A 13,916-nucleotide genomic window follows, 5' to 3' on the forward strand; every position below is an offset into this window, starting at 1 on the left:
AATAAAGTATTCTGATTCTGATTCTGATATAAAAAGGCACTGTTTTTGTCCGCTAGAGTGGGATTTTCACGGCACATTCTGCACTAAATCTCTGTGCATTCATCATTTGTTTGAAGCCAGCTCACCTCCTGCAACCACTTTTCCGAGAATACGTGCTTCTTTTGTGGTTCGGACTCCTTCTGACATTTCTTTGGAGGTGGAGGAACACCAAAGTAATTGCGTAAAGGAGCTTGCTTCTTCGACATCTTTAAGAGTTCTAAATAAATGTCTGTTCTCCTCCAGAAAATCTTATGTACGCAAACACGCGTTGCAACTTCTTATCTTGTGCGCGTTTTTTATTTTGACAGTGAATGCGCACCTGCGGACCACTTATGTGCACCCCTGGTTATTTAGCTTGTCATATTGCAGCCACAGAAATTCTTTTGTCCATGAAACCATAAAGCTGCACTTTCTTTTTGCCTTATAGTCTGATTTGTCATAACTTTTCCGTTTTGTGGTAAGCTTGTCTTTGGCTGTCACTCCTTCACCCTGACCTGTCTTATTTGGCTCAGCAGAACTAAAATATATATCCTGCTGCTTTTACACACGCACTCACATAACGCTCAGCGATTCTCTGCGCGATCAACCTCTCACATGTTTAAGCTTGCTGCGGGAGATTTCACTTGTCATGTTTGCATAGTAAGCTAACGATTAATAAGACGATATCAGAGGAATTGGTGCGCAAATTATCGTCACCAATCAGTGCTATCGCTCTCTATACACAGTTCGCACGATTGCAAAGTGAAAGCAAAAAACAAGCGCAAATTCAAACGCGATTTCAATATGTCACATATTGACAGTGGCTCACCGATGCCAATGACATAATTACCCAGCTACATTTCCGAAAGAATGCAAAAGCATTGACATATATTTTTCCTTCCTACGATAGCCCGACGGGCAGGGCAGAGATAGATTTTGGTAGCCCGACTGGAAAAATCGCTAGCCGTTGGGCTAGCGATTTTGCGAGCCCTGCTAAACCATGTTCTTTTAAGTAGAAAAATGCTTTTTTTCTGGCAACCCTTTTAATCCAAGGCACAGTCATACGTGTTCAGTCTTTTGCAAACTGAACTTTAACATTTAACTAATAATAACAGAGTCCTGTAGAGTCTGAGATTTGGCTCTTGGGTTTTCTGTATTTTCTCTGAGCATTTTACAGAGGTAAATTTATGGAGATTTTTACTCCTGGGAAGATTATGGCATTGTGTTAGCACACACCTGAAAGTGTGAATAGTTATCTGTCTCTCTGTGTTGGCCCTGCGATCTGTTCAGAGTGTACCTTTCCTGTTGCCCTATGGTAGCTGGGAGAGGCTCCAGTTTCCCCATGAAGAGAATGGATGGACGACCAGATTAATTAAAAGAATTTAAAAAAATGTAAATCCAGGTATCAAATTAGTTGTCTCATTTAATTGAACAACTTTATCTTTCTACCCCTTTAGTCTTCACCAGGCATATCTAGGAAGCAAGACAAGCCTCTTCCAGCCCCACCTCCTCCACAGAGGGACCCACCACCACCTCCTCCTCCCGAGCGTCCTCCTCCTGTCCCCCCTGAATCACACCACTCTTCGCTCCCCAGTTCCTCGTACATGTCCTCTTCTTCTACAGGCATGCTGTCAGAATTCCAAATTTCCTCTGAGACTTGGTGCTCCAAAGACAGCCATTTGACAGATGCACACAAGACTGGAGGGGAACACCAACTCCAGCTGGGACCCACTGTGCCTTGTCACTTGCACCGAAGACCACTCAGTTGTCCATCTGTGGAATTTGTGAGGTTACATCAAAGGTTGGACGGGGCAGGAAATTCAGAGAGCTCCAAGGTAAAGATTACGTGTCTTTTAAATATTTAAAATGATAAGCCAGTACTGGACTGTATTTTTTTGAATTTACTAAGTAAAAGAAAGGATAAACTCTCACAATTCTGGGAGGAAGAATCCTAACTGTGACTTTGTTTAGTCTCTTCATTCTGCCCCGTGAGGTTCGATGTGTCCAGAACTGTGGGATGGGTTTGTCATGGTTCTTTGACCCAATGTTTTGTTTGTGTGGACTTTTGAAGCTTGTTTATTATCACTGTTGTATTCTTAAAGACTGATTTATTTTTCTTAGTTTAGTTTCCATGTGCTTATGAGTTTCTGATTATTGTTTTACCTCAGGGATTCATGTTAGTTTGGATTTTTTAGTTTTCTTTAGCATTTTCCCTTTTGTCTTACCCTCTGTCCTTGTTTATTACCCTTCAGTAGGGCTGCCACAAACGATTATTTTGATAGTCAACTAGTCACCGATTATTTTTGCGATTAGTCGACTAATCAGATCATGCATCCATTAGACGTACAGCTTATTGCACCAGCATGCATCTGCTCTTATATAACTATCATTAGCTTACAGCTTTAAGTGTTTAAGGTATGTGCTAACTAAAAATAAAGACAAGATGATAGTTTATTAAATTTTAATGAAATTTGCAGATTGTTTCGGTGAAGTTTAATAAACTCCTTGCTATCTAAAATATAACAGGACACCGGAGTATATTCTCCAGCATCTCACACTTCTGATAATCAGTTGTCTGCTTGACGTTTATTCAGCTGTGTAAAAACTATAACTTTAATCTCAGCCAAACCGATTTACTCAGGAACAAATAAAATACAAAAAAAAAAAAAAAAAAGCTAAACAATAACATTTTTAAGTTATCTAAGTGACCTATATATGTTTAACCTGAGTAGTGAAAGTCCACGGTGGGTTTGAAAACGATTTGCAGGGAGTCCGGTGTTCTCACGGGCTCTAGTGAGCCTTGCTCCCGGCTAGCTATCGAGCTAGTGGGTAACAGACATCTCCGAAAACGTCGGGGCACTTTTGAAAATATGTGGTGTCTTGATAAACTGAGCAGATATTTGAGGTTTACACAGTTACATTCTCGCTACAGACTGGCGACCTGTCCAGCGTGTACCCCGCCTCTCGCCCTATGACAGCTGGGATAGGCTCCAGCCCCCCCCCCCCCGCGACCCTGAAAAGGAGAAGCGGAAACAAATGGATGGATGGATGGATGGATGGGTTTATTTTGTGACCCAGAAAGAATAATAAGAGTTATATTAAAACTAACTAGCTGCCGCCATTGTTGGAAACTGAGCTGGGCTGCGCTATGAATTCTGGGACACAGCTTCTTCTTCGGGTTTTAACGGCAGCTGGCATCCTTGTACATACACTGCTGCCATCTTCTGTTTCAGTCCGTTATTACACTCTTAAATTCTACTACTTATTCCTGCGTCTTTTGTGATCTTACAAAGCTTCAAACGACGCGTCGACTATTAAATCAGTCGTCGACGAAGTAATCGTGACTAGTCGACTAACCGTGGCAGCCCTACCCTTCAGTGTCTCTTTCTCTCTCTATCTACATCTGTGTCACTTCATCTCTCTCTCATCCCAGTCAGACCTCGGTGTTCTGTCTCCCTTCCCATGTTCTTCTCTGTATTTTATCCTTTGCCTCCCCAGTTTGTTATGTGTTTCCATGTTTGTTAACCCTCAGGTTTCTTCAGGTTCCATGGGCTCTGTTGCTAGCATGTCACGGTTTAGTTTCTCTGTTTTAGTTCCCCATTCCGTTTTGTTTTTTTATTTTTGTACCATTCAACAATCAGCCTTAATAAACGGCTCACCTCCAGTTAACTCCTTCCTGCCTCCCAGTGTTTGCATTTAGGTCCTCACTTCAAGCTTCCCTGAGTCTGTACACCTTGAGACCTTAATAGGATTACATGGCTCTGTAGCGTGCCGCTGTGTTAAACTATGTAAATGTGAGCATGTCACTGAATTTGCAGCTAAAAAAAGAACTTCAATATATGTGTATTTTGGAGTGGTGTATAATAAAAAGTCTGACCATAATATGGTAATGCCATATTAATTTCAAGGCTTTCATAACATGTTTTAGATCAAAAGGTAAATCATATAAAATACTTATTATTAAATTACATTAATATTTAAAAATACAAATATAAAAGGTTTATTTCACAAGCCAATAAAAATTTACATGGGCCATTCCACTGACCTGAGGGTTGTAAGGTTGGACACTGATTTATTATTAATACTACCACGTCATAATGTCTGTTTTCGGCAGCACAACACTTGCCTCCTCATGTCAGAAAGCCTTCCAAGAAGAAAGTTTTTTTTTATGCCTTAGTTTAGATTGTATGTATATTATTTTATTTGACTTTGACTGTACTTTAGATTATTTATATATTTTTGCATTTAAAAATGTTTTCTTTAAAAGCTTAAATTTCAATATGGCACGTACAAACAATCACAGCATTTAGTTGTTGTTTTTTGACAGATATTGTATGCAGCTAAACTTTAAAACATTGCAGTTTCTAAAATGGAAACCAATGGGTTAGGGTTAGGTTTCATTCTAAAAGACCAGTGTTTTTTCTCGTTTTAATATTTATTATTACTTGTTAACAAGACAAAAGTACTTCTTGCAAAATTACTTGGTTAATCAATGGAATAATTGATAGATTATACTAAAATAATAGGTCGCTGCAGCCCTAGGTTACTCTAACATTTGGTTAAATCTTTTCTTGAGGACTATAATGGTAAATCTAAATATTTTTGGAGATTCTCTAACATTTCTCTTAGACCCAGTGTCAGATCAAAATTTTGACCATTACAAAAATAAATGTTATCTTAACAGCCTCCATTGGACGTTCTATCTCACTTAACTAAGATGGGGAATACTCTAAGATTGCTCGAAAGTTTGTAATAAGCACAAGCTTAACAAGCATCATGATCACTGATCAGTTTACTTTTTATTAAACACAAACTTTTCCTGGACTGCCGTTGGTGGATTCATGGATGTAGTCACTAGTCATTGGGCTCCTTCCTTCCGCTTAGTGTATAGCTTCAGGTTGCTGGACCCTCCATGCATGGTCAGTAGTTTTCTTGTCTTGATGTCCGTGGCTTCTATCTCCTCCTTTGGCCAGCTTATTATCTCAGAAAGGTATCTGACAATTGGCAGGGCATAGGTGTTGATTCCTTAGATGTTGTTCTTCCCATTCAGCTGACTCCTCGGGACTTGCCTTACTCTCTGCAGGTACTTGGTGGGTGCAGCTTTCCAAACAGCCTGTGGGAACACCTCTCAGCTGTTGTTTTGGCCCTCTGGTGTTTCTACCTCTTCCTTTCTATGCCCCTTTCATGTTTAAAACTGTGTGCCCATTCATCTTAGCTTCCCTTCTGGGGATCCTTGGGGATCAGGACTATCCGGCCTTCAGTTAGCCATTCCATTCCATTGGTAGCTGGTTCATTTGTACTGCCAAGTGGAATGTAGTTAGCCAGTAGGCATGAATCATGTTAGGGCCTGGTGCTGTCCAACTCTTCCTGCTTGAGTCTCTGGATGTCTGTCACTTTGACGTCACTGGATCCTGATCAAAACCGTATTTGTTTCAATTTTGAAAATAAAGTTAATTAACTATTAGGAACTATTGTTTCCTGTGTAAAAGTGGAAATGCTGACAACTGACATTCGACTTTTGTAATGCTGAAGAAATCAATAGATTAATGGGACAGCAGAGGCTTCTGAACATGTCTTTGAATTCTCTGGTTTTAAAGATTTCTTCTGTCCTAGGGGGCACTGCTTTTACATTATTGCAAGTAATAATAATAATAATTCTCAAAAAGTAATTCATCTTTCTCAGAACACTTTTTCAGTGACTGTAGGAAACATTATTTGAAAAAACAGTTTTTACCCCATAGCAATAAAATGCTGATGGGGTAAGCAACGCATGATTTTGATATTTATGCTACAGGTGAATCTACTAAAAATTTATGAGGATTTTGAATCAGGGTCTATTTTGGGAATGATATAACTCAAGAAGGAAGTCCCCTTGGATTTTCAAATTTATACCATAAATGTATCTACTTGCAATGACAGCTGCCAATATTTTTACAAAAGGTTTTTTTTTTCATCATTAAGGATGGGTTCTTCTACATGAAAGATATTTTGATTTATTTCTGATTGCCACATCACAGATACCACATCCATTTTCTCTTTTGTGTGTCTGTGCAGCCCTTCTGTAATGGCGAGCAAGTCAGTGATGAGTACGACATCGTTCCCTCACGGCAGTTGCCAACTCAGTCCAAACTTTGTAGTAGCCACAAGTGAGTATCACATCTCTCACACACACACACACACACACACACACACACACACACACACACACACACACACACACACATAAATATTTATCTAGCTGGATATGAACAAATATTCCCAGAAAATATCCTGGAAATTTCTGGTTAATCTGCATTTTTAAGTCAGTTTTGATGCTGCTCTAAAACTGTAGATTAACCAGCCTTTGACAAGGCTGTGTCTCAGATTTTGAGTCAAGATTGTGTGCTTTTAAAAAAAATGAAAACATACTGTTATGCTGTGCATGCTATAGACATCTTGGATACTCAGCTGTATCTGAGAAACTACATGACTTGTGTTTTACCTTATTTTCAGCAAGTGAGCGTTACATGTATGGATTTGAAGTAGATAAAGTGCTTAAAGTGTAAAACACTGTATACATGGACAAATGGGACAACTGTAAAATGCCTTGAGTGGTCAGTAAGATTAAGAGTGCTCTAATACATGTATAAACAAAATCTCTCTACTCGCCATGTGGGCTGTTTTTATTCTTTAACCACTTAAGCCCCACGCCCCCGGTACCGGGGGCAAAAAGGAGATCACGTCAGTGTTGCCAACTTAACGACTTTGTCGCTGTATTTAGCGAGTTTTCAGACCCCCTTAGCGACTTTTTTTCTAAAAAGCAACCAGCGACAAATCTGGCGACTTTTTCTGGTGTTATTGGAGACTTATTTATGACGACTTTTTGACGTGAAAGTGCGTATCGCTCCTACTCTCAACAAGCAGCGTGTGCTGCCGTGGGCACCTCGCCCGTGCCAAAGCGCTCACGGGTGGAGGATAGTCCTCCCCCAGCTGCTATCAGGACAGGAGACGTCCACGCCTATGAGTCCAAACTGCAAATGAATCGCGCATGAGCGAAGCCACTGCTCCCGCACTGACTGTAACGCAGTGGAATTGAACTCAGGACCTTCTTGCTGTGCGGCAACAGTGCTAACCACCGTGCCACCGTGCTGCCTCGTTATAGTACTGAGTTAATAATTCAGACAGTTCTTTACTCACAAGTTTATAAAATTCAGAAGGGAGTCCATCCAAACCAGTTGATTAATTACTGATTCCACTTCCTCTCTTTTAATTTCCCCAACCGAGGTCTCATAAGTGACAGAATTTAATAGTTCAACTTCACTTAGAAGATTGTTAACAGTGTCACTATGGGTGAAATATCTCCGAACAATAGTCCCTAATAACTTCTAACTTCTAATCTTTTCCCTTCTTCTTTGAAAACTGACTTTCCATGTTTGTCCTTAATTGAGACAATGAAATCATTTCCACATTTCTTTTGATTATTTAAATGGTAAATGGTAAATGGCCTGTATTTATATATAGCGCTTTTACTAGTCCCTAAGAACCCCAAAGCGCTTTACATATCCAGTCATCCACCCATTCACACATACATTCACACACTGGTGATGGCAAGCTACATTGTAGCCACAGCCACCCTGGGGCGCACTGACAGATTAGAATCATATAATCGCTATTCCCATGAAATTCAGTACATCTCAACATATTAAATAAAACTTCTCTGTTGACTCGATCAATGCTCTCCTTAAGAGACATCCTTTGATTTTCTTCCTCTTCTTGTTTCTCCTTCTTATTTCTTAAATATATATATATCTACTTACATCTTCATTGTATTTCATATTCTTAGCATGATTTAATTATCTCGCAAAGTTCTGAGAAAGAGGCAGTAAAAATCTGAAGATGTAATATTTTCTTAATTTCAGATTTAACTTCGGGCACAAGCAAACCCGTCTGGTAACAAAGATGTATTCAGTTTCCAATAGTTCAAAAATTTGTGGGAGCAACAGGATATTGTTGCCATAACCACCATGTGATCAGAAAAGTCTGGGGGTTTTTTTGTTTTTGTTTTTGTTTTTTGGGTTTTTTTTGTTGTCCCGTTTGGATCTTTAGCCATCAGAATTGTTGTCTTAAGGCCACGAAAGATGCCAAGCGGATTTATTTTACCAAGTGGATCATCATGGCCTTGCCATATTGGTCCATTTGATTGACCTTTATTATAATTATGTATTTATTTTATTTTCGGTTGCTACAAACGGGACAGACATGACTGGGGATAGGACAGGGAGAAAGAATGAAAGAAAGAGAGGGAGAGAAAGAAAAACAGGGGAGAAGAGACGGTGAGAAAGGGGGGAAGAAAGAAAGAAAAACAAACAAAACACCTGGATCACCTGTATGGAGAAAAAAAACAAGAGAAAGCAAAAAAAAAAAAAGAGCAACATAATAAATACAGCACTATCACAATAAACTAGCTAGCAGTAGATAACAGTAGATACTAAATATTAAACGCTATTGTGCAGCACGCAAGATACACAGCGCACAATGTGCTTTGAGGCAGCAGCCAAGAAAGGTGTAGTCTGCGTCTGTGAACACCCGTGTCTACACCTGTGTGCACACCTGTGTGGATCAGCATGCTTGTATTCCAAAGGTTTCTCCATGTAACGATCTGTTAGGGAGTGTGGCGAGCCACAGCCCCATCCCCCAGGGTATGAAGCAGGTATGGAGGAGATCCAGGCCCCAGACATCCAGAGGGCCCAGAGTACAAGGACCCGAGGAGGACCACCAAAAAGGGGGGGAACCGTGCCACCCTCATGGGAAGAGCTGAGTAGAGCCCCAAACGAGAGGTCACCCAGCAGCTACGGAGCAGAGGCCAGAGGAGGTTCCAGCAGTGGCGTGCCCGCGGGCTCTGCCGGCAGCCAGCTGTGTCAGAGAGGACCGAGCTTCAGGTCCAGGACCGTCCAGAGGCCCTAACCCTAACCCTAACCAAAACCCCTAACCCGCTCAGCCCCAGTCGACAAGAACCACCAACACACCAACGTCTGAGGGCATCAGCCAGCGGCAGGGAGTGTGGTGAGGGGAGATAGGCCTCCGTACTTAGGAGGGCCTGAGATGTACCCAGAGAGGTTGAGTCTAACACCCAACCTGACATATAGACACAGACGAACAGGCGCACGCGGACACAAACGTGCATTCCCACCCCCATATACACAACCAAATACTTGGCACTCACCCAACGTGTAGACAGACACAAATAGACACTGCAGAGACAGTCACACTCCCCAAACATACTCTATATCCCAGGTCCAGGTACCCCCGCCCCCGGAGGGGCAAGCCACACCTAGACCCAGGAGATGTTACCCTTCTCTCTGTGGTGGAGGCAAGCGGACCACCTGCTTATCTGCAGTAGCAGGGAGGCCCCGCATCCCAGACCCCAGTCTGACGGCCAGCACCTCCTCCCAGCCCCCCAGCCCTGACGGCTAACAGAACCAGGGTGAGTGAAGACCCCAAACCTCCCTACCCCCGCTCATATGTAGTGTTGCTGTGTGCTGTTCTAAAGTGCATTTAAAACATCAGAGAGCAGCACAGCTCCTCCCGAAAACCCTTAGTGTCTATATGCATTTAAAATTGAGGGTAGGGCACGGTGGTTAGCACTGTTGCCGCACAGCAAGAAGGTCCTGAGTTCAATTCCACCATCAGGCCGGGGTCTTTCTGTGTGGAGTTTGCATGTTCTCCCCGTGTCTGCGTGGGTTCCCTCCGGGTACTCCGGCTTCCTCCCACCGTCCAAAGACATGCAGTTTGTGGGGATAGGTTAATTGGATAAATCCAAATTGCCACTAGGTGTAAATGTGCGAGTGAATGTGAGTATGAATGGTTGTCTGTCCTTGTGTGTTAGCCCTGCGACAGACTGGCGACCTGTCCAGGGTGTACCCTGCCTCTCGCCCTATGACAGCTGGGATTGGCTCCAGCACCCCCTGCGACCCTGAAAAGGATAAGCGGTAGCGAATGGATGGATGGATGGATGGATGGATGGATGGTAGGGCACCAGCGCCAGAGGTGGGTTGGAATACACCGACCATCCTCTGGATGCTGTAAAACGTGCCCACCCCCAAGGCCCTATATGTATGTGTTATGTGAGAGTGTGAGTAATGTGGATGTCTAGGTTGCAGAATAAAATTGAGGCACAGGCGGCCAGAAGGGGACAGAGGGGGAGTGCCTTCCCTGCACCCTGGTGACATACCTGCACCTCAAGCCCTTGGTGTGTGGGTGGGTGTGGTAGAGCGGGAATAGGGAGGCAGCTGAGGATGGGGAGGGAAGAAAGGGAGGGGCAAGTGGCCCCTCCCTGGGGCCAGCTCCCCCGCTGACCCCAGTAGGCACCCCCACACTCTGGAACCCACCAGGGCAAGAGGGCCCAGGCCCATCCGGACCAGGGCCCGCAGCAGCAGCACCGCCCAGCCCCACAGAGTCCGGGGCAGCCCACCCAACTCCACCCCAGAGAAAACTGCACCCACCCCATCATCCAATCATCTCCCAAACTACACAAGACAATAGACACCCAGGTTGAGTTCATTCTCTACCTCTCCTATATCTCTCCCCCACCTGCAGAGTGAGCTCCTGTAGAGAGACTACCTGCAAAGATATAACAACCTCCCCACCAGTTAGAGAGCCCCCAAGTTGGGCCGATGCACCAGAGGTCCCCTGCACTGGGGCTGAGCCCCCCTGCACCCACCCGCCCACAGCTCCGGTGACACAACAGCCAGGACCCAAGCCCCCAAGGCCCAGCCAGCACCCCAGACCGGGGGCAGAGCGCACCCAGACCCCCAAGCCTCCACGCCCATCCCGGACCCGCCCAGGGGCAGCCAGGCTACCAGGCCAGTAACCAACATCCGCCAGCACAGACCCTCCCCCATCTCCGCTGTACGCAGCCACAAGGAAAACACCATCCACCAGAGCCCCTAACCAGGTCATGGCCACATCCCCCGGGTTAGGCCCTCCAGGGAAAACGTCCCTAGGGACTCCCCAGACGCCCTAAGGCCGTCCTCAAAGGAGCTTGCAAAGAAAAGCGTCTGGACTTCTTTAAGTTGCTTGAAGACGTTTCACCTCTCATCCGAGAAGCTTCTTCAGTTCTAAGGTCAAATGGTGGAGATTCCCAGATATAAACCTAGTGGGAGTAACCCCCCACAGAGGGACAAAAGGACCCCCTGATGATCCTCTAATCGCCTGAGCCAAGGTGTGAAACTGGGTGTGGGTCCCAATCAGCCAGAGTTTCGGGTGTGTTCATTATGAAACCTGGCCCCACCTTATCATGTGAATTCCTGAGGTCAGATGGCCCAGGATGTGAGTGGGCGTTAAGGCGTCTGGGAAGGGATCTCAAAACTGGATTATAGATGGCAGAGAGTTGGTGTCGTAAACCCCCACCTCTGTTCAAAGATGGTCGCTCACAGTGGACATAGATGGCTTCTTTCACTCCTCTTTCAAACCATCTGTCCTCTCTGTCCAAAATGTGAACATTGGCATCCTCGAAAGAGTGTCCTTTATCCTTAAGATGCAGATGGACTGCTGAGTCTTGTGGCTCTTCTGTGTTGTGCTATGCGCTTGTGAAGTGGCTGTTTGGTCTCTCCAATGTAGAGGTCTGAGCATTCCTCGCTGCACTGTACAGCATACACCACATTGTTAAGTTTGTGTTTTGGCGTTTTGCCGTCCCCACCCCCATATCAACCACAATAGTGAAGGCAGGACCAAACCATGACCCCCCACCCCCACTAGGTGATGAAGCCGATCAAAGGAACCCAAAGAGATTGATCAAATGTGATGGCAGAGGCTGTATCAAGACTAATGTGATCTATTAGATGGTTTTTATATTGGTTAGAATTAAGATTATTTTTATTTTTCCAGTTAATGAGGACCATTTTCTTGGCAATGCATAGGGCCGTAAAAACAACTTTATTTCTGCAGTGACCTCATCCAAGTTGCCCAGCAAGCATACTAAAGGGGAGGCTGGAATGTTACGTTTCAGACACTTTGATAAGTTTTCACATATCTCACGCCAAAACTGCTGAACTGGTGGACAGAACCAAAGAGCGTGGATGTAATTGTCTGGTGTATTTGCTGTGCAGTGTGAGCAGTTGTTGGAAGGCGTATAGCCCATCTTGAACATCCTATGACCAGTATAGTGCACTCTATGTAATATTTTGTATTGTATTAATTGCAAACTGGGATTTCTGATCCATTGAAAGGTTTTTAAGCATATCTGAGACCAAAGGTTTTGGTCTAAGCTGATCGATAAATCTGCTTCCCATTTTGCAATAGGAAGGGATATTGATTCATCTATTTTAGAAAGTGTTCTGTGTATTTTAGACAATAATTTGGGGGGTTTTAGACTAAAAAATTGTACCACACTTGGTGGTGTTTGTAATTCAGCTTCACTGGGATTAAATTTCTTTTTTACTATGGATTTAATTTGTTGATATTCCAAAAATCGTTTCTTGGTGATTCCATATTGTGTAACTACTCTGTCAAATGAAATAAAGTCTGTTCCTTCCAATATATGTTCCAAGTATTTAATTCATTTGCAACTCCAATCTGGAAAGTTGATCATATTATTGTTTTGTAATATGTCCGGATTGTTCCAGATAGGTGTACGTTTTCATGGGATTAATGAAGACCCTGTCATTTTTAGAAACTCTCACCATGCTGTCAGAGAAGAGCTGATGTTGCTGCTTTTAAAGCATTCATGTCGTTTGATGTTTGAGCTGATAAATGGTAGGTCTGAAATTTGTAGGTTATTACATAGTGCCTGTTCTACATCTATCCAAGGTTCATCTAAGAGGGTGTGTTTAAACCATGTAGCAGTGATGGTAAATTTGATTCTTTTTACTGAATCGAGTGTTAATGAGTCACTCACCAAAGTGAATCGGGTGTTTTGAGTCATTTGATTCACTGAGTCAGTTGACCAGAGAGTGCAAAAATTTTACATTTTCACTCAAACTTAATTTGTTTCCCTTTTCATGTAAATCCCACTGCTAAGATGAATGATTAAAAAAAAAACCAAAACTATTTTATAGAGAAAAAAAGAGCAAAAACATTTCTAAAATTAAGCAATTTCCTATCAAAATTGCTTAATAAACATTTATTTTGTTTATTTGTATTTTATTAGTATTTTCCTTAAGTGTGTCAAATATATATTTTCTCATCTAAATGTCCACTGCGCTGTGAGCCAGGGGGCGGCCTTAACATTGGTTGCCAACCAAGAAGAAGAAGAAGCTGTGAGCCAGCACAGGAGGGAGGGGGTGAGTGAGTGATTCGTTCGTTCGCTCTATGATTCAGCACAGGAGGGAGGGGGTGAGCGAGTCCTGAGTGATTCGCTTACGCTTACGATTCAGCACAGGAGGGAGGGGGTTAGTGAGTCCTGAGTGATTCGTTCGCTCTTTGATTTGCAGAGGAGGGAGGGGGTTAGTGAGTGAGTGAGTGATTCGTTCGCTCTATGATTCAGCACAGGAGGGAGGGGGTGAGCGAGTCCTGAGTGATTCGCTTATGCTTACGATTCAGCACAGGAAGGGAGGGGGTGAGTAGCTCAAATGTGTTGTTTAGCATGTTAGCAGCGCGATGCTACTCTGAACCGAGGAGCTATTTTCTTGATGTGAGCTTCTACTCAGGGTTTTTTCTTCCAGTTCAGAGCAGAAATGCTTTTGTTACGAAACTGGCTGTTGTTTTTCCCCCCCACAATTTTAATTATTAGCTAAATATATTTCTACTAATGGAATTAGTTTGCTAACAGCAACAGGGATGAGTCAGTGAGTCAGTTGGGCTTGTGAATCATGATTCACGAGTCAGTAAAGTGATTCTCGAGTATTGAACGATTCGTTCACGAATCGAACATCACTACCATGTAGAGATGAACTGAAGCCTGTTGGCTAAAAAATAGTGAT

The 13,916-nt window shown here is 43.3% G+C and overlaps 1 protein-coding gene across 10 annotated transcripts in view; it reads left to right on the forward strand.

Annotated features, from left to right (window-relative positions):
• cblb (Cbl proto-oncogene B, E3 ubiquitin protein ligase) overlaps positions 1 to 13,916 on the forward strand; it is a 171,648-nt gene that overhangs the window by 102,523 nt on the left and 55,209 nt on the right. For 9 of the 10 annotated variants that reach the window (XM_085288334.1, XM_085288335.1, XM_085288338.1 and 6 more), the window contains 2 exons: positions 1,476 to 1,853; positions 6,073 to 6,164. In XM_085288334.1, coding sequence (XP_085144460.1) covers positions 1,476 to 1,853; positions 6,073 to 6,164 — 470 coding nt within the window. Of the gene's footprint in view, positions 1 to 1,475; positions 1,854 to 6,072; positions 6,165 to 8,663; positions 12,533 to 13,916 lie in introns of those variants that run through there. The other variant, XM_085288341.1, reaches the window with a different exon arrangement.

This window comes from Mchenga conophoros, linkage group LG10 (assembly GCF_057382185.1).
Source record: "Mchenga conophoros isolate Kocher_MC1m ecotype Shallow Benthic linkage group LG10, M_conophoros_male_GT1.1, whole genome shotgun sequence".
Lineage (NCBI taxonomy): Eukaryota > Metazoa > Chordata > Actinopteri > Cichliformes > Cichlidae > Mchenga > Mchenga conophoros.